The sequence below is a fragment of the Penaeus japonicus genome, unplaced genomic scaffold (genome assembly GCF_977035675.1).
Source record: "Penaeus japonicus unplaced genomic scaffold, GWHDUDI00000001_assembly GWHDUDI00000001, whole genome shotgun sequence".
NCBI lineage: Eukaryota > Metazoa > Arthropoda > Malacostraca > Decapoda > Penaeidae > Penaeus > Penaeus japonicus.
In genome coordinates this window covers 6,837,011-6,857,010 of record NW_028234403.1, presented here as the reverse complement: position 1 = coordinate 6,857,010, position 20,000 = coordinate 6,837,011, and the positions used below count along the sequence as shown (strand labels likewise).

General features: G+C 43.3%; 1 protein-coding gene across 2 annotated transcripts in view; it reads left to right on the top strand.

Annotated features, from left to right (window-relative positions):
* Positions 1 to 20,000, top strand: part of GlcT (ceramide glucosyltransferase) — a 75,815-nt gene that overhangs the window by 19,408 nt on the left and 36,407 nt on the right. For both annotated transcript variants that reach the window (XM_086534330.1, XM_086534280.1), the window contains exon 2: positions 852 to 1,997. In XM_086534330.1, the coding sequence (XP_086390456.1) occupies positions 1,486 to 1,997 (512 nt within the window). In that variant the 5' untranslated portion in view covers positions 852 to 1,485. The remainder of the gene's footprint in view (positions 1 to 851; positions 1,998 to 20,000) is intronic.

The window sequence follows — 20,000 nt, the reverse complement described above, 5'->3', positions numbered from 1 at the left end:
CGTCTGCGGGCGGGTAACAGGGCGTCATGTCATTTCAGGCAGGAGCGGGGAAAGGAGGAAGATGAAAGGGGGAATTGGTGGCAGGAGGAGGAGAAGGAGGAGGAGGAGGAGAAGGAGGAGAAGGAGAAGGAGAAGGAGAAGGAGAAGGAGAAGGAGAAGGAGGAGGAGGAGGAGGAGGAGGAGGAGGAGGAGGAGGAGGAGGAGGAGGAGGAGGAGGAGAAGGAGAAGGAGAAGGAGAAGGAGAAGGAGAAGGAGAAGGAGAAGGAGAAGGAGAAGGAGAAGGAGAAGGAGAAGGAGAAGGAGAAGGAGAAGGAGAAGGAGAAGGAGAAGGAGAAGGAGAAGGAGGAGGAGGAGGAGGAGGAGGAGGAGGAGGAGGAGGAGGAGAAGAAGAAGAATAAGAATAAGATGGGGGAGAAGAGGAGCATGAGGGTGGGAGGAGGGGGATGCTAAAAGAAAGGTTAAGGCGGAATGTAGAGGAGTAGGTAGGAAAGGAAGAGGGGAAGGCAGGTCTGCGTGATTGGCATAGATACTCGCATAATCACTGCGTCACGTGAACTCGCTTTTGTACTTTTATGCTATGGAGCGGAAGTCTCTTCTCTCCCCCTTCCTCCCTCCCCCCCCCTCCCCTTCCCTTCCCTCCGTCTCCCCATCCCTCGCTTCTTGCCCAGCTTCTCTTTTTCGTCATTTAATCGTATGCTCACCGTTACACATTTGGACTTGTTTTCACAATTTAAGTATACATTGTTTGGTTGAGGTTGTTTCGTACCGTGATTTTGATCCATGATCCACTTTTGTCGGTTGAGGTTGTTATGTACCGTGATTTTGATCTATGATTTTTCTGTCGTCCGCAGGTGCACGAAAGAGGGCGGTCACCACTTCCCCAGTCTACCCGTCTGACCCTACGTACATCACTTCGGCCTAGCCTGCAAGCCGAAACGTCGACAGCACTAACAAGCGGCAACCGATATCTTGTGCGTGTATTTAATGGAATAAACATCTCTTCGATCTTTTTTTTTTTAAACATCGCTATGTCGTCCGGACGTTTTCCATCGTTTACCTGAGGAAACTTGTCGGTTTCTCCTCAAGGATCGTCTTTTTTTCTGATTATATAATCGACATTCCGGAACCATTGGTTACTCCAACTGTGTGCTTTTGAACTTTAGTAATTCGATTGTGAACGAAACCGGACTCCACCGGAACTTTAACGACAATAACGGACATAGTATCGTACTGACTTTCACTTGGACGCTAGTGAGAATAGCTGCCATAATAACGTGTTTTAGTGGTTGTGTATATATTTATTGGCAAATCGAAATCCGGACGGCGGAAAAGTGTGTGTGTGTGTACGTGTGTGTGTGAGACCTTGCGTTATTCCGTTCGGTGTCTCGCGGCGCCGGGAGTGCAGTGCCGCGGGCGTGGATTCCCTTGGCCGTCGCAGTTCTTCGCCGGTGACCCCGCCCGCACCTCCGCCCGCGAGCCAGTTCGATGTTGAGCCCGGCGCGGCGGGTGGGCGCATGGATATCGGAAAAAGACTGGGCGTGGGCCTTCAGTAGCACTGCTTATCGGTCTTGGGCTTGGAACGTGGGCGTCTTGCTCCTGGTCTCCTCCGCCGCCCACCACAACCTCCCGACCACAAGCTCCTCGGTCGTTACTCCCTCCTCCCCTTCCTCCCCCTCCCCCTCCCTAGCACACCCCTCCTCCTCCCCCTCCTCCTCCCCTGCTCACCCTCCACCCCCGCCCTTCCTCCCCGCCACACTTGCAAGTGCGACATCCTCCTACGACTCGCAAGGACCACTGCTGAGTCGCAAGCTCGCCGATCTCGAACGCGTCGGAATCCGCAGCAGCAGCAGCAGCAGCCAGAACAGCATCTTCAACGGCAGCAGCAGCAGCAGTAGCACCATGCTGGACACTCAGCTGCTCAAGGTGCTAGTGGCCATCTTCATCCTGGTGTTCTGGACGGTGTTCTGGATCATACACGTCATCAGCATCATTTACGGGTGAGTGTTGTGTTTCTCAGGCGCCACACCTGCCCCGCCAAGTCACACCTGTACGCGTGTTGACTCACTGGGGAGCAGATGTGCCACACCGTGTCTTTTTTTTTAGATTTTCTTATGAGTTGATATACATATGCATATATATATATATATATATATATATATATATATATATATATATATATATATATATATATTTATTTGTTTATTTATTTATTTATTTATTTATTTATTTATTTATTTATTTATTTATTTATTTATTTACTTATTTATTTATTTATATGTATTTATATAATGAATAGTATAGGTATATTTATATATATGATAAATGTTATATATAATATTGGTAAATATGATGAATAATATTTAATATTTATATATATATTTATATAATATTATATATATATAATATATATATAATATATATATATATATATTTATATATTATATTATATATAATATATATATATATATATATATATATATATATATATAATATATATATATATATATTATATAAATATATATATATATATAATATAATATAATATATATATATATATAATAATTATATATTATATATATATATATATATATATAATATAATATATATATATATATAATCGATATATATCTATATATTATAATATATATATATATATATATATATATATATGTATAATATAAATATATATATAAATATTATATATAATCTATATATGTATAATATATATATATATATGTATAATATATATATGTATATATATGTATAATATATATATATATATGTATAATATATATATATATATGTATAATATATATATATGTATAATATATATATATGTATAATATATATATATGTATAATATATATATATATATATATATATTTTTTTTTTTATGTATATGGATTTGTGTAATGTTCTATGTTTAATGAAAATTTATAACCTCTATATATGTACAAATAACTGTATATACTTATATACAAAAGTATATATTTATGTATATACTTATGATGTACACCAGTTTTTAAGATATATGTATGTTACTACTCGTGCATGCATACTAGCTCGTGTGCACTCTCATACGCATACACCCACACACACCCACACATAACCACACATACCCCCACACAACCACACATACCCCCCCCCCCCCCCACACACACACCCACACCCACACACACACCCTCTCTCTCACTTTCTCTCACTCACTCTTACTCACACTCACTCTCACTCACTCACTCTCACTCACTCACTCTCACTCACACTCTCTCACTCACACTCACTCTTACTCACACTCACTCACTCACTCTCACTCACTCCCACTCACTCCCACTCACACACTCAGTCACTCTCACTCACTCACTCACTTGATTAGTTGCTCTTTAAATAGGCCGAGATCTTGGCTCCTCCTTGCCAACATTACAGTCCCCTTCCCGCCTGGCTCCAAACGGCCAGGTTATTGATAACAGCCCTCATCAATGTATTTACGCACGCCCTGTTTCCCCCCACCCACCCCCGTTGTGTTTACGCGGAAAACGGCGCTTGGTGAAAATCCGGTTAGTCCAAGTTGTCAAGTTGAAAATTTTGAATTTTTTTGTTAGGATGATAAGAGACGATAATTTTTGGAATAGGAGTAGCCGAATTGCCAGTTAGAAATTGATAGTCCCGGAGTGCCCTTGTCCTAGAATCTTTAAACAGAAACTATGAATCGAAATTTTGCTAGCCTAGAATATCTGTGCCCAGAACGTTTCGCGTTACCAGTGACCCTGTCCCTCCCTCGCTCGCCTCCACCTACCATAGCTCTCTCCTATCAAGGCATCTGCTCACCCTACCCTGTCCCGAGTCCCCTTGTCTGCTCGTAATTGCCTCTCCGCTAGCCTCGGCGCTCCTCTTTGTTTGTTCCCGAGGACATAGGTTCCCTCTGGCCCGGGCGTTATAAGCGCGTCTCTACTGCGCTACCTACCCGTCCGCACTCGCTCTGCCCAGGATGATGATGAGCCTGATTATGATATAGCGGTAGATGAGGGCAACGCGGTTAAGATAAGGTTGCTAGTAATCGTGGAGCGATCACGTTCCAGCCTTAGTTGATTAGCTAATTGGCTTTTTGGGGAGGCGTATTTTAAACCGCAATTATGTTGAATGAGAATAAATGAGTTCAGGTCCTGACGTGACCTTTTAGGCGTCTAGGGGAGGATCGGGAGAGAGAGAGGGTGCAGGGCCAGGTGGTAGGTTGCAAGGTTGTTTGCCGAACGATTGTTAACGAGAGTTCCGGTTTTGTGTGTGGACCACGTCCGACTCCTCGCCGTAATCCGTGTTCGAGCGTCTGCTGTAGGTGGAAGTAGGTTTGCATTCGTGTGATTAACCTGTGCGTGCGTGCGTGCGTGTACACTATGCACATGTGCCTGTGTGTGGAGGCAGCAAGCAGGAATGAAACAGGTGTGCGATTATCGAGCTTGGTGGGTGTTGCGTCTATTAAGTCAGCACCCGGAACGTTATCATCTTGGGCGAAGTCAAAGAGGGTTTTCTGCCTAGTGCTTGCCGTTGTTTGTATCTGTCTGTCTGTCTGTCTGCGGTCGTGTTTTTATGTGTGGTTTTCCATGTGCGTGTGTGGGCGTGTAGTAAGATTGTGTGTTTAAGTTTTTGTTTTCCCATTTAAAAAGTTATGAGCATACTTTGAAGTTTTCCTTGTAAAACTACATCTTTACAGGAAAACCATGCCAGTGATGTAATATGAATTGACTGGGCTTAAGTTGGCTTGACGGAAGACATCACGCTGGGACAAACTTTTGTTACCTGATTCGTAACCATGGAAACCAGGTAATGACAGTGGTACGGCGGGGGTGGTGCTAGGGTCAAATGACCTCGGGTTGAATATATCATTTTGTAAACTGGGAAGACCCCCCCTCCCCCTCCCCCACACGTACTACATCACCACCCTCATCCTGCCCTACCTCCCGCCCGCACTATAGGGAGTGTGGGCAGGTGCCAAAACGTGTTTGTTATTGACTGGTGGGTCTTTGACGTCACGGTTCTGCTTCGCTTGCCCCTCCCCCTTTCCCTCCTTCCCCTGACCTATAGCCCCGGCCCCTTCCCCCGAATCCCTGCCACCTGCCACCCGTGCCAGGACACACTCATCGCCCGGCCTTACTTGTACCCCCCCCCACTCCTTCCCCTCTCTTCTCTTCCCTTCCCCTTACCTGCCTCAATTCCGTACTCCCCCATCCCCCTCCCCTTCCCACACCCTTCCCTTACTGTCTTGTCCCCTGTCCTCTACCCCCCTTCACCTGCGTCGCCTACCCTTCCCCCCCCCTCCCTCTCTTTTCCCTTCCTCTATTTCTCTCTCCTTCTTCTCCTTCCCCTCCTCCCCTTTCCCCTCCTCCACTTTCCCTCCCTCTCCCTTCCCTCCCTCCCCTTTCCCTTCCCCTTCTCCCCTTTCCCCTCCCCCTTCCCTTTCTCTCTCATCCCTTCTTTCCCCTCCCCCCCTCCCAGTCCCCTCCTCCTCCCCCACTCGTTCCCCAACCCCCTGCACCATTCACCCACTGTCTCTCTCCCTCTCCCCCTCCCCCTCTTCCGCCCCCACACCGCCGTCGCTAGCGGCGCTCGCGGCTGTGAACAACAAACAACAATGTCCCGGTCGTTAAGGACTCCAACCTCTCCGTTCCCTGGTGGTGTCGGTGCCCAGCGGGTATTGGGACGTAACAGCGGAGGTGGTGCTGGGAGAGGGAAACATACTAGGACACCTCGGGCAAGATACTGGGATATATATATATATATATATATATATATATATATATATATATATATATATATATATATACATATACATGCACATGTACATGTACATGTACATATACATGTACATATACATACATATATATATATATATATATATATATATATATATATATATATATATATATACATATATATATACATATACATACATATATATATATATACATATATACATATATACATATATATATATACATATATACATATGTATATATATATTTTATTCATATATACATATATATATATATAATATAATATATATATATATACATATATATATATATATATATATATATATTTATTTATATATTTATATATATTCTATTCTATTCTATCATATATCATATCATGTTATACCTCCCACCTCTATTTTCTCCCTCTCCCTCTCCCTCTCCCTCTCCCTCTCCTCCTCTCCCTCCCTCTCCCTCTCCCTCTCCCTCTCCCTCTCCCCCCCCTCTCCCTCTCCTCCCTCTCCCTCCCTCTCTCTCTCTCTCTCTCTCTCTCTCTCTCTCTCTCTCTCTCTCTCTCTCTGTCCTCTCTCTCTCTCTCTCTCTCTCTCTCTCTCTCTCTCCTCCTCCCCTCTCCCCTCTCCCCCTCTCCCCCTCTCCCCCTCCCTCCTCTCTCCCCCTCTCCTCTCCCTCCTCTCCCCCCCCTCTCTCTCCTCTCCATCTCTCTCTCCTCTCTCTCTCTCTCTTCTCTCTCTCTCCCCTCCCCTCCTCCTCCCTCTCCCTCCTCCTCCTCCCCCCCCTCTCTCCCTCTCCCTCCCCCTCTCCCCCTCCCCCCCTCCCCCTCTCCCTCTCCCTCTCCCTCCTCTCTCCCCCCTCCCCCCTTCTCCCCCTTGCGTTGATTTGCTTCACGTAAGTGAGTGAAAGGTTTTAGGTGAATGGAGGCGGTTTATTAGGGGAAAAAACGGCGACAGAGCGTTTTGTGCGAGTTGCGTGTTTTTTTTTTTTTTTTTTTTTTTTTTTGTCGTAAAAAAATTGACCTCTTCTCGTAAGAGCTGAGTGGATTTTTTTTTCATAGCGCACTGGTCTTGTTCTTTTATTTCGTAATTGTATTCGAGTTTTTTTTTTCTTGTAATTATGATGATTGTATATGATACATACCTACCACCACCCACCGGATTTATTTTATTTGTTTATTTTTTATTGTTTATCTATTTTTTCGTTTGGTTGTTTATTAGGTATAATTACCGATTTATTATTTTTTGTATATTTATATACCATATTTGTTTTTTACGTTTGTTTATTTTTTATTTACGTATTTTTTCTCTTCATTATTTTATATATGCATTTATTTATACAGGCCTATGTATGATATGTATATATATCTATATATGTGTGAGTGTGAGTGTGAGTGTGTGTGTGTGTGTGTGTGTGTGTGTGCGTCTTTCCACCCTAAGAGAGGAATAGGTCCCTAGCTAGAATCGAAAACCTAGTTTTTTTTTAGACGTAAGCCTACTTGTGTTTGGCAGTAGGAACAGGTTCTTCGACAGGCCACAGGTTGAAGGGTTGTAGAGTGGTTGGTGGAACGAATATGATAGCGAAGAGGTAGATGAAAGGAGGAAGAGGAAGAGAAAGAGCAACTGGAATATCTGTAAGGCAGGAAAGATAGGGAGAGAGGGTGTTAGGATGGTATCAAGCAGAGGGAAGTGGAAGTGAGAAGGAATGGAGAAAGGGTTTGGGAGAGGAGGAGAGAGGAAGGGAGAGGAGAGAGGAAGGGAAAGGAGAGAGGAAGGGAGAGGAGAGAGGAAGGGAAAGGAGAGAGATGACAATTGCATAATGATTCGCCCTTCATGACATGCCACTATAGTCGCCATGGACACGACTTGCACTAAAATATACCCTATTTACAAGGAGAGGAGCTGTCATATTTCCAAATAAACTTAGGATCTCCTTATCTGCCCTTATCCTTATTAATCATCAATCATAGCTATTATTATTATTGTTGTTGTTGTTGTTTTTGTTGTTAGTAAAACATGTTGTTTCTCTTAATCAACGCGACACACTTGCTACTCCTCACAGCCGCATTTCAGACCGAAAGGTTGTATCCACGGTCGCATGCGGCGAAATATAAATGTCGAGAAGTGCGGGGCTGCGGCCTGCCCTTACTCTCTCTATTACCGGGTGAAATGGTTGGTGCTAGTGTTGAAAGTGTCCGCAGAAAAACCAATAAGGTAGATTCATGTTGTTGTGGCAGGCAACAATGGGAGGCGGAGGGGTAGGGGTGGGGGTGGGGGGGTGATGATGCCGGTGCGCTTGGGGGTTGAGGCATAATTGTCCTAGCTCGTACTTTTATTGACTTATTCTGTTTTTTTTTTATTGTTTTTTTTGTCATGATTATCTGATAGTTCGACATTTGAATAATGGATGCGAACCGCGGATGTTGTGGCATTACCTTAGTAACACACGCACATAAATTCACACGTAAACGCACACGTGACTCTCATACGTACGATGTACGTACAGACACAGATTGTGGAAGTAAAAAATAAAAATCCCGAGGACGTGTCATGATTTCTGTGCTCTATTTCTTCATTATAGGATTACAATCAAAAGTAATTGATTCGAGGGTAAATAGCTTTCATTATGACGAATGTAGAAGTATGAATGCAAATGAATGACTTGGCAAAGCAAAGTATATCTTCACTAGAATTACGTGTTATTGTGGTGAAGATGTGATGTAATTGGGATAATGATATGAATATAACCTCGTTAATCGCAATTCGCATCATACGTTTTCTACATTTGTCAAGTATATCAAGTGTGAGATGTGGTGAAGGTACATAAAATACTAGGTGATTTAGGGTTGTGGTGTGTGTGGTGTTGGTGTGTGTCGGTGGGGAGAGTATGGTGTGATAATTAGTGTCGTGAATGTGGTTTATTCCAGTGGTAATGACTTTCTAAATAATAGCGACACCCGTTTTGATAGATACGGGTCTTCGTCTCCGTTTTCAACAGGGAGAAAAAAATATATTTAAAAAAATGAATCTGCTAAGAATCTATCCCAAAGCGCTCGTCTTTCGAATGCCTGTTCGAACGAATGTCAAAGCAAGTAGTGCCAAGGTTCGCAAACACCAAAGTTTACCGACCTTGGTTGAACAATAACTGCCGGAGTATCCAAGGCTGTTTATCTGCGTTGCTAGGGACGCCTCAGAAGGAAAGGGCTTCGTGGTAAGGGAATGTCATGCTAGGAGTGTTTTAATTGAGGTGTCATAAGGAGACTCTTAGGAGAGTGCTAAGCCAAGTCATGGGACCGTCATTCAGTGAGCGCTATGCAAGGAGAGTTCACGGCAGAGGATTGTCATGCAAGGATGTTGCCATGACTGGGGAATGTTGTGTATGGCAGGAAAATGTCGTGCAAGGATGTTGCCTTGACTGGGGAATGTTGTATGGCAGGAAAATGTCGTGCAAGGAGTGTGTTGATTGAGGTGTTATGCAAGGAGAGCCAAGTCAAGATTGTTGTTCGGTGAGTGTCATGCAAATAGCATGCCATGGCAGGGGAGTGCCGTAACAAGTGCCATGAAGGAAGAGCGACATGACAGGGGGTCGTCATGACACTCTTGCCATGGGAGGGGAATGCCGTGGGAGGGAGCGCGCGGAGTATGGAATTAGCGGCGGTCGGGTTTGAGGTTACACAAGCCTAGTTAAGTCTCTGCGTCAAGGCCCCATTCCTACCGAAGTTTGTTTGTTTCGGCGCGGTCACATCTCGCATCGCGCTGACGATGTGTGTTTGTGTTTTGATCATGAAGAGATGACGTTGATTTTAGTAATGATGATGTAATGCACGGAAAATTATTTATGATGATAATCGTGATGGTAAGAAGAGTAGTAATAATCATGATAAATTGATAACCATGGTGATAATGAGATGATGATGATGATACTACTAATAACGAGTGTGATGAACATAATGACATGAATATAGGAAAAGAAATGAAGAAAAAAGGATTCCACGGGCCGACAGTCCTCCCCTATTCTGCCACCGGCTTTGGGAAGTTATATTAATAGGCCTACTTGACCTTTCCATTTGTTAGTGTCCCTTGATCCTCATCTCGCCGTCTTCATCTTCAAACTGGCTGTCAACCAGAAAGTCCGCTCTCTCGCTCTCTTCATTTTTCCTGTCTGTCTGTCTGTCAGTCTGCATCTGTCTCGCTCAGGAAAGGGTATATGAATACAGATATTAACAGATATATTTTTAGATATACAGACATTAGAGATATGTATATAAATAGATCAGCCACACTTAGTCGCTGGTGTGGGACAGGTGTAAGGCGGTATGGATGCTGTTATTCAAGGGAGACGTTGCTAGAAATTCCTTGCAACCGACAACGCCTTTCTTTGCTCAAGATATTAAGGCGTTGGCGTTTTGCTTGTTCACTTGTTGCTCTTTGGCATTTGCACATTTTGGCATTTGTACATTTTATTTATATGTCTTTATTTAGTTTGACTGTTGTGCGTTTTACGAGGCATTTGCGTTGTTGGTGTGTTGCAATTTCGCCATTGAGAATTTACCGACATTGTCCTATATTTGATTTTGAAGTTTTATTGTTTTTGTTTAATAACTGTTGTTGATGTGAGATGTAGTGCAATGTAGACCTGCAGGAAGGGAAGGGAGAAAGGAAAGGAAGGGAAGGGAAGGAAAGGAAAGGAATGATAGTAGAAAAGAAATGACAGTAGGAAAGAAATGACAGTAGGGAAGAAATGACAGTAGGAAAGAAATGACAGTAGGAAAGAAATGACAGTAGGAAAGAAATGACAGTAGGAAAGAAATGACAGTAGGAAAGAAATGACAGTAGGAAAGAAATGACAGTAGGAAAGAAATGACAGTAGGAAAGAAATGACAGTAGAAAAGAGAGGACAGTAAGAAAGAAAGAAGGAAGGACAGAGGAAAGAAGGGACATTAGGAAAGGAAGGACAGTAGGAGAGAATGACAGTAGGAAAGAAATGACAGTAGAAAGAAATGACAGTAGGAAAGAATGACAGTAGGAAAGAATGACAGTAGGAAAGAATGACAGTAGGAAAGAAATGACAGTAGAAAGAAATGACAGTAGAAAGAAATGACAGTAGGAAAGAAATGACAGTAGGAAAGAATGACAGTAGGAAAGAATGACAGTAGGAAAGAAATGACAGTAGGAAAGAATGACAGTAGGAAAGAATGACAGTAGGAAAGAAATGACAGTAGGAAAGAATGACAGTAGGAAAGAATGACAGTAGGAAAGAATGACAGTAGGAAAGAATGACAGTAGGAAAGAATGACAGTAGGAAAGAATGACAGTAGGAAAGAAATGACAGTAGAAAGAAATGACAGTAGAAAGAAATGACAGTAGGAAAGAATGACAGTAGGAAAGAATGACAGTAGGAAAGAATGACAGTAGGAAAGAATGACAGTAGGAAAGAATGACAGTAGGAAAGAAATGACAGTAGAAAGAAATGACAGTAGGAAAGAATGACAGTAGGAAAGAATGACAGTAGGAAAGAATGACAGTAGGAAAGAATGACAGTAGGAAAGAATGACAGTAGGAAAGAATGACAGTAGGAAAGAAATGACAGTAGGAAAGAATGACAGTAGGAAAGAATGACAGTAGGAAAGAATGACAGTAGGAAAGAATGACAGTAGGAAAGAATGACAGTAGGAAAGAATGACAGTAGGAAAGAATGACAGTAGGAAAGAATGACAGTAGGAAAGAATGACAGTAGGAAAGAATGACAGTAGGAAAGAATGACAGTAGGAAAGAATGACAGTAGGAAAGAAATGACAGTAGAAAGAAATGACAGTAGAAAGAAATGACAGTAGGAAAGAATGACAGTAGGAAAGAAATGACAGTAGAAAGAAATGACAGTAGAAAGAAATGACAGTAGAAAGAAATGACAGTAGAAAGAAATGACAGTAGAAAGAAATGACAGTAGGAAAGAATGACAGTAGGAAAGAATGACAGTAGGAAAGAATGACAGTAGGAAAGAATGACAGTAGGAAAGAATGACAGTAGGAAAGAATGACAGTAGGAAAGAATGACAGTAGGAAAGAATGACAGTAGGAAAGAATGACAGTAGGAAAGAATGACAGTAGGAAAGAATGACAGTAGGAAAGAATGACAGTAGGAAAGAATGACAGTAGGAAAGAAATGACAGTAGGAAAGAATGACAGTAGGAAAGAATGACAGTAGGAAAGAATGACAGTAGGAAAGAATGACAGTAGGAAAGAATGACAGTAGGAAAGAATGACAGTAGGAAAGAATGACAGTAGGAAAGAATGACAGTAGGAAAGAATGACAGTAGGAAAGAATGACAGTAGGAAAGAAATGACAGTAGAAAGAAATGACAGTAGGAAAGAATGACAGTAGGAAAGAAATGACAGTAGGAAAGAATGACAGTAGGAAAGAATGACAGTAGGAAAGAATGACAGTAGGAAAGAATGACAGTAGGAAAGAATGACAGTAGGAAAGGAATGATAGTAGGAACGACATGACAGTAGAAGAGAAATGACAGTAGGAAAGAAGTGACAGTAGGAAAGAAATGACAGTAGAAAGAAATGACAGTAGGAAAGAATGACAGTAGGAAAGAATGACAGTAGGAAAGAATGACAGTAGGAAAGAATGACAGTAGGAAAGAAATGACAGTAGGAAAGAATGACAGTAGGAAAGAAATGACAGTAGAAAGAAATGACAGTAGGAAAGAAATGACAGTAGAAAGAAATGACAGTAGAAAGAAATGACAGTAGAAAGAAATGACAGTAGAAAGAAATGACAGTAGAAAGAAATGACAGTAGGAAAGAATGACAGTAGGAAAGAAATGACAGTAGAAAGAAATGACAGTAGAAAGAAATGACAGTAGAAAGAAATGACAGTAGGAAAGAATGACAGTAGGAAAGAATGACAGTAGGAAAGAATGACAGTAGGAAAGAATGACAGTAGGAAAGAATGACAGTAGGAAAGAATGACAGTAGGAAAGAAATGACAGTAGAAAGAAATGACAGTAGAAAGAAATGACAGTAGGAAAGAAATGACAGTAGAAAGAAATGACAGTAGAAAGAAATGACAGTAGAAAGAAATGACAGTAGGAAAGAAATGACAGTAGAAAGAAATGACAGTAGAAAGAAATGACAGTAGAAAGAAATGACAGTAGGAAAGAAATGACAGTAGAAAGAAATGACAGTAGGAAAGAAATGACAGTAGAAAGAAATGACAGTAGGAAAGAATGACAGTAGGAAAGAATGACAGTAGGAAAGAATGACAGTAGGAAAGAATGACAGTAGGAAAGAATGACAGTAGGAAAGAATGACAGTAGGAAAGAAATGACAGTAGGAAAGAATGACAGTAGGAAAGAATGACAGTAGGAAAGAATGACAGTAGGAAAGAATGACAGTAGGAAAGAAATGACAGTAGAAAGAAATGACAGTAGAAAGAAATGACAGTAGAAAGAAATGACAGTAGGAAAGAATGACAGTAGGAAAGAATGACAGTAGGAAAGAATGACAGTAGGAAAGAATGACAGTAGGAAAGAAATGACAGTAGGAAAGAATGACAGTAGGAAAGAAATGACAGTAGAAAGAAATGACAGTAGAAAGAAATGACAGTAGAAAGAAATGACAGTAGAAAGAAATGACAGTAGAAAGAAATGACAGTAGAAAGAAATGACAGTAGGAAAGAATGACAGTAGGAAAGAATGACAGTAGGAAAGAATGACAGTAGGAAAGAATGACAGTAGGAAAGAATGACAGTAGGAAAGAAATGACAGTAGAAAGAAATGACAGTAGGAAAGAATGACAGTAGGAAAGAATGACAGTAGGAAAGAATGACAGTAGGAAAGAAATGACAGTAGGAAAGAAATGACAGTAGGAAAGAAATGACAGTAATTTTAGCCGGTTACGTGGGGGGGGGGGGTGGGGGGGGAAACCTTCGTCCAGCCCACTCTGTAAGAGGGCGGGGAGGGGGAGGGGGGGAGGTGGATAGGCACGAGGCTGGTAGGGAAGGGGTAGGGATTGGAGGCTGACAGGGTATAGGAGATGGGGCTAAGGACGGGATGTGTTACCAGGGGAAGGGGGGGGGGGCTAGGGGAGAGGGACGACAGGCGGCAGGGAGTAGAAGGGGGTATCCAGCATACCAAAGCCACGGGCATATAACCGGATAGGGGTCCTAGGAGGGCGTCGAGTGTGATAATCCCGCTCTGGAATGCGGTGGAGGGTCATGAGAGACGGCACGAAAAAAAAGCACTCGGAGGCGGTTGCGGTTTTCAGGGAAGGGAAGGGAAGGGGTGGAGTGGGGACGCATCGAGGGCGACCAGCCGAGGAGCTGAGGAAAGAGGTCGAGTTGTAGTACCTCCATGGCTTCTGGTCTCTCACCCTGACTTGGCCTTTGGGGGTTTCTGGTATTGAGTGTCGACACAAGTAGGCGCCGGCGAATTTGTCTGAGCATAAGACCTGCCCCCTCCCCCCCTCTCTCACACGCGGGAACCCTGGCTTGGGACTTATCATGAGGATAATCTGTGTCTTTGATATGTAACCTCTTGTGGCGATAGACCTGTCAGTCAACAAAAATTATATCTCTCTCCCTCCCTCCTTCTCCTTCTCCTTTTCCTCTTTCTCTTGATCTTTCTCTCTCTCAGCTAGATCGGCAACATTTTCTGTTTCTAGCTGGCCATTTAATCATAATGTAAACAATTTTTCAATGTGGGTCAGTCCATTTTTTTCCCTCCCTTCTGTTTACATTTCCCCTTTCTCAACGTTGTGCTCTTCTCCTCTCCTCTCTTCGCTAACTTGCCTCGTATGAACCTGCATTCTTCAAGGCGATGTCCTTTCAAGGCTGAGACATGCTCTTGAAGGTGTGGCTTGGGCGCTCTTCATTAACTCGTGTCTTCAGGGCTCGCAGCAGACACTCAGGCGTGTTGCGTCATCATCGACTTGCGTGCGGGTGCTGTGTGAGGTAATTTTACGCGGGGGCTCTCTTGCTCGGCTTGATGGGAGTGCCACTGTTTGCCACCTCGCTCTGGTTTCTCTGCGGGCGGTTCTTAGAAGCAGTGGGTTTGAATATTTCATTACCTCGGAGCTCACTGATTGGTATTATTGTTGTGAAAGGATATATTAACGCTCCGTGGTTTTATTTGGCTTTTCCAAAGGAAATAGCACACAGAATTCATCCTCAAAGTACTCCTGTTTAGGCTTTATTCTAGCCCCACCGTAGTTGTTCGGTACTGCAGCACAGGGAAATATATATATGTATGTATGTATGTATATATATATATATATATATATATATATATATATATATATATATATATATATATATATATTATATATGTATGTATGTATGTATATATATATGCGTATGTGTATGTGTATGTATGGGTTTGATATTAGAGAAGAATAAGCACTAGAAGATATTTAATCCGGTTTTGTATAACTAATGGCCCTCTTAAATCAAAAGTCTTGCCACTTTCGGTAGACGGCCAAGAATCTTTCCCTGTTTTTTTTCCAGTGCGAGGAAAATGTTTTGTAAATAAATATGACCTCACCCGTCAGATTACAATAACGATATAAGGATTTATTTTTTAATTTGGAAATTCATCTACAGTAAGTCATGGCACTGTTTTAAAGAAATCGCGGTGAATATTTGCCACCAACAGCACCGTTTGGTCTTTTATAAGCGGCGCAACTGTGACCAACTAAACATGGTCACGTAAAAGTGACAACGAGTACTACAAACAGTTACGCGAAACTGTCTGGCGCAGAGTGAGTAAGCGAAGATGACTTGCGACTGTGTCAAGGTAGCAGTCGTTGAGTCAAGGGCGCATGGTAAAGGATGAGACATACCGAGACACCTGCAATTATGCTGCATAAAGAAGGGATAGGGGTTGGAGTGAGGCGAGGGATATCAAGAGGCAAGTAGAGGCGTGGAAATAGTTTCAAGGAGCTTGATATGACTCAGATTGCAGTCGAAAGAAGAGAGATGGAGTGGGGATGTAGTTGGTTACCTGCAATGCAATGATCGGAATGTTGATAGAGAGCCGTAACCGGTGGTCAAACGAAGCATTGCATCCGCCGATACAGGATGGTACAAAGTAAGTTCCGTAGTAATTAGCAGCAAACTGGTCATGGCGCACACATTGCGGCTCGGTTATCCGCACGAGCCATGCGGTCTGTGGCGGTGGACAGTCTGTTTGTGCTTATTAGGCGGCAGATGGGAAGTGGAGGGTCATTCTAGAAAGGGCAGGGAGAGAGGGGGAGAGGGGCATACCTTATTCACGCTTTTGTCCGTATCTCACCCAAAGAAGGGGGAAAAGAAAAAGGAAATATATTTCCACAGTCTTTCTTTACGCAATCATCCACACCAAGGTGCACAGTTGCAGAACCTTGTGGCCGTGGCAGAGCAGTTGCGCTGCATTTCCTAGTGTTTGTCCTTGCAATTGCTGCTTGATTGCATAGTCATGTCACTTCTGAGGAAACTGACCTTGAATATGAATTATTGACTGAAATTCCTCATTATTCTTAGCTTTGGGATTACTGCTATACCCTGGTCCCTTTGGCTTAGTAACTTACTGCAGGTATAACCATGGTAGTTAAGGCGGAAAAGAACTACCAAAACAACAGTTTATTCGTAAGCTCTTCCCAGTTTTCGCAAAGGAACGAGGCGGACTTTCGTTTGTTAGTGGTGTACTAATGGTACAGGTGTGGCGGCGGTGGAGTTGTGGTGAAGCTGTGGTGTGGCATAAGTTTACGGCAGCTGGTGTGAGCAAGAGAAGGTGCGGTGGAGGTTCCAACTGGTTTGACTGGTAGCCATAGCATACCGTTCTCCTTATCACGATGCTAAACGATTCACTCCATCGTTATCTGTCATAAACCGTCTAGGTTCAGGCCCCACTAGTACCACCTTCTGGGGCTGACTGATGCGGATTCTTGAAATCCTTACTGCTTTTATCACTCATGCCATCGCCGCAAGGACTGCCAAATAGCTAATTCTACTTTTCGGAACTCATTCATAAACTTATAAAGAAAACCGAAGAATCATTCGAAAAAAAAAAAAAAAGAGTATACGCAGTCAGAAAGACCCTCCGTGGTATTCTTTGCCAAGACTCCTCTTTCTTTTTTGTGTGTGTATTGTTGAAGCAATGTGCGGCGTGTGACGGCTTGTGTTTACACCTTGCATGACTGCCACAGATTTAAACGGATGGGGGTTGGGGAGGGGAGGGGAGGGGAGGATTGTCCTAGCCCGTGCAAGGTAATGGCATTGCGTGGTATTTTGCGCTATGTAGCTGTTGCGTTACATCAACCGAAGTATTAACGTTCCAGGCTAAATGCATTTGTTAAACTGATTTATTTCAGAATGGACTGCTTTACTGCAGATTATTTTATTGTGAAGTAGAATTTGGTTATTCATTGTAGAAAATGGTAACTTCACAATGATGTGTAGTGTAGGTTCAGTCAGGAACATTTGCATACGATTTAGTAGTTCTTCCGGGATTTATGAGTGTAGGTGATGTTTCTCGCTCTCTCTCGCGCTCTCTCTCTCTCTCTCTCTCTCTCTCTCTCTCTCTCTCTCTCTCTCTCTCTCTCTCTCTCTCTCTCTCTCTCTCTCTCTCTCTCTCTCTGGGTGTTTGTGTTTGCAAATACGTCTCATATTTTATGTTCCTGTTTCCGTGAACACCCATTCCCGTACAAGTAGAACATATTAGTTGATGAGTTTTACTGCCAAAGTGGCTGCTCTGGTCTTGGGTAAGCCTCCTTGTGACTCATTGTGATTCATTGTGGTGAATAATTCATGGGAGGCGTTCGGGTTACTGTGCCGCCTGAGAGCAAAGACGCCAGAGGGTGGCAGCTGCGAATTGAGTGCCACAAGTGTAGCCTGCCGGAAGAAAAAAACAAACAAAAAAAACAGGCGACCAGATACCCTCACGGAGTCCTACGCGGGTCTCGTTTAGACTCGTTACGACCATGGACGTTGTCATGGACTGAAGGCGCGAGGGTGCTGTCTTAGGGGGCCGGTAGTGTAGGAATAAGAGAACATCACTCTTGTGTTTGGAATAGTAGTAGTATGTTACGGTAGACGTCTGTTCGCGTCAGGGGTGAGTCGCGGCTGGACGAATGCAGTATTGCTCCTACGCCTACCTGGGAGCGACCCTGCGCTGACGAACGCCGGGTTGTGGGCGGTGATGTTTTGGTAATTTTTTTAAATTATTAATATTTTTTTGCTTTCCACTTCTTTCTTTTTTTTTTTTTTTTGCTTTCCACTTCTTTCTTACTGTTAAGTTAACTTTAATTTCTCTGTGGCACTCTCTCTTTGTTGTTTTTGTGTGTTATATTGCTTTGTATTTTTCTGAAGGAGTGTTATCATTCCGACGCATTAAGTAAGCGCTAGTTAATTAAGTTTAAATGCAACACTACCCAACGCAGCTGCAGGGACTCTGGCAACATGGAAGAAGCAACCGAGGAAGAAAGATGATAGGAGAGACAGCAAAAATAATAAGGATGCGTTGCGTAGACAAATAGTGATATTACGGCACTCTTCCTTGATCGCGACGTCATAAGCATCTTTCCCCTCATTCCACCATAGTACCATATCCATCTCATCACCGACAGCCTCATCATCACTTCTCGCTCCTCCTCCTCCTCTTCCTCTTCCTCTTCCTCTTCCTCTTCCTCTTCCTCCTCCTCGTCCTCGTCTGCTTTGTCTCTTTGTCTGCTCTTTCCCTCTCAGATGTTCCCTTGAGACATAGAGGCCCTTGCATTACTAAATTACTAAATAAGCCTCCGTTTGTGTGTGTGTGTATGTGTGTGTGAGTGAGTGAGTTTGTGAGTGAGTGAGTTTGTGAGTGAGTGAGTTTGTGAGTGAGTGAGTGAGTGAGTGAGTAAGTGAGTGAGTGAGTGAGTGAGTGTGTGTGTGTGTGTGTGTGTGTGTGTGTGTGTGTGTGTGTGTGTGTGTGTGTGTGAGTGATTGAGTGATTGAGTGAGTAAGTGCGCGTGCATAAGTATATATGAGTGCATTTATGCGCATTCGCTTGGGTGGGTGTACCTGTGTACGCCCACGAGCATGAGCTCGTGCGTAACAACACACATAGAGGACCGGGGCAAAAAAGGGTAGGGGGCAGGAAATAGCATGGGAATCCTTTTCATTTGAACCCTCCCACGTCTTGCACCGATAAATAAAAACGAAGTTCAAACACGCTAAGGAAAGGGAACGCGAGAATTCGGACTCGCTCCTTGCTCCAACGTGACGGGAGGAAGAGGGGCGTGAAAGTGTGGTAGAATAATTTATAAAGAGGAGGAGGAGGAGGAGGAGGAGGAGAAGGAGGAGGAGGAGGAGGAGGAGGAGGAGGAGAAGGAGAAGGAGAAGGAGAAGGAGAAGGAGAAGGAGAAGGAGAAGGAGAAGGAGAAGGAGAAGGAGAAGGAGAAGGAGAAGGAGGAGAAGGAGAAGGAGAAGGAGAAGGAGAAGGAGAAGGAGAAGGAGAAGGAGAAGGAGAAGGAGAAGGAGAAGGAGAAGGAGAAGGAGAAGGAGAAGGAGAAGGAGAAGGAGAAGGAGAAGGAGAAGGAGAAGGAGAAGGAAGAACACGAGGAAGGAGAAGGAGAAGGAAGAACACGAGGAAGGAGAAGGAGAAGGAAGAACACGAGGAAGGAGAAGGAGAAGGAAGAACACGAGGAAGGAGAAGGAGAAGGAAGAACACGAGGAAGGAGAAGGAGAAGGAAGAACACGAGGAAGGAGAAGGAGAAGGAAGAACACGAGGAAGGAGAAGGAGAAGGAAGAACACGAGGAAGGAGAAGGAGAAGGAAGAACACGAGGAAGGAGAAGGAGAAGGAAGAACACGAGGAAGGAGAAGGAGAAGGAAGAACACGGAGAAGGAGAAGGAGAAGGAAGAAAAAGAGGAAGGAGAAGGAGAAGGAAGAACACGAGGAAGGAGAAGGAGAAGGAAGAACACGAGGAAGGAGAAGGAGAAGGAAGAACACGAGGAAGGAGAAGGAGAAGGAAGAACACGAGGAAGGAGAAGGAGAAGGAAGAACACGAGGAAGGAGAAGGAGAAGGAAGAACACGAGGAAGGAGAAGGAGAAGGAAGAACACGAGGAAGGAGAAGTTTAGAAACGTGAGAAGTGATAAGAGGAAGCGAACACTAGGGAGATAAGGAAAGAGGAAGCGGACACTAGGGAGATAAGGAAAGAGGAAGCGGACACAAGGGAGACAAGAACAACAAAAACAAAAACAAAAACAAAAGATGATAGAATAA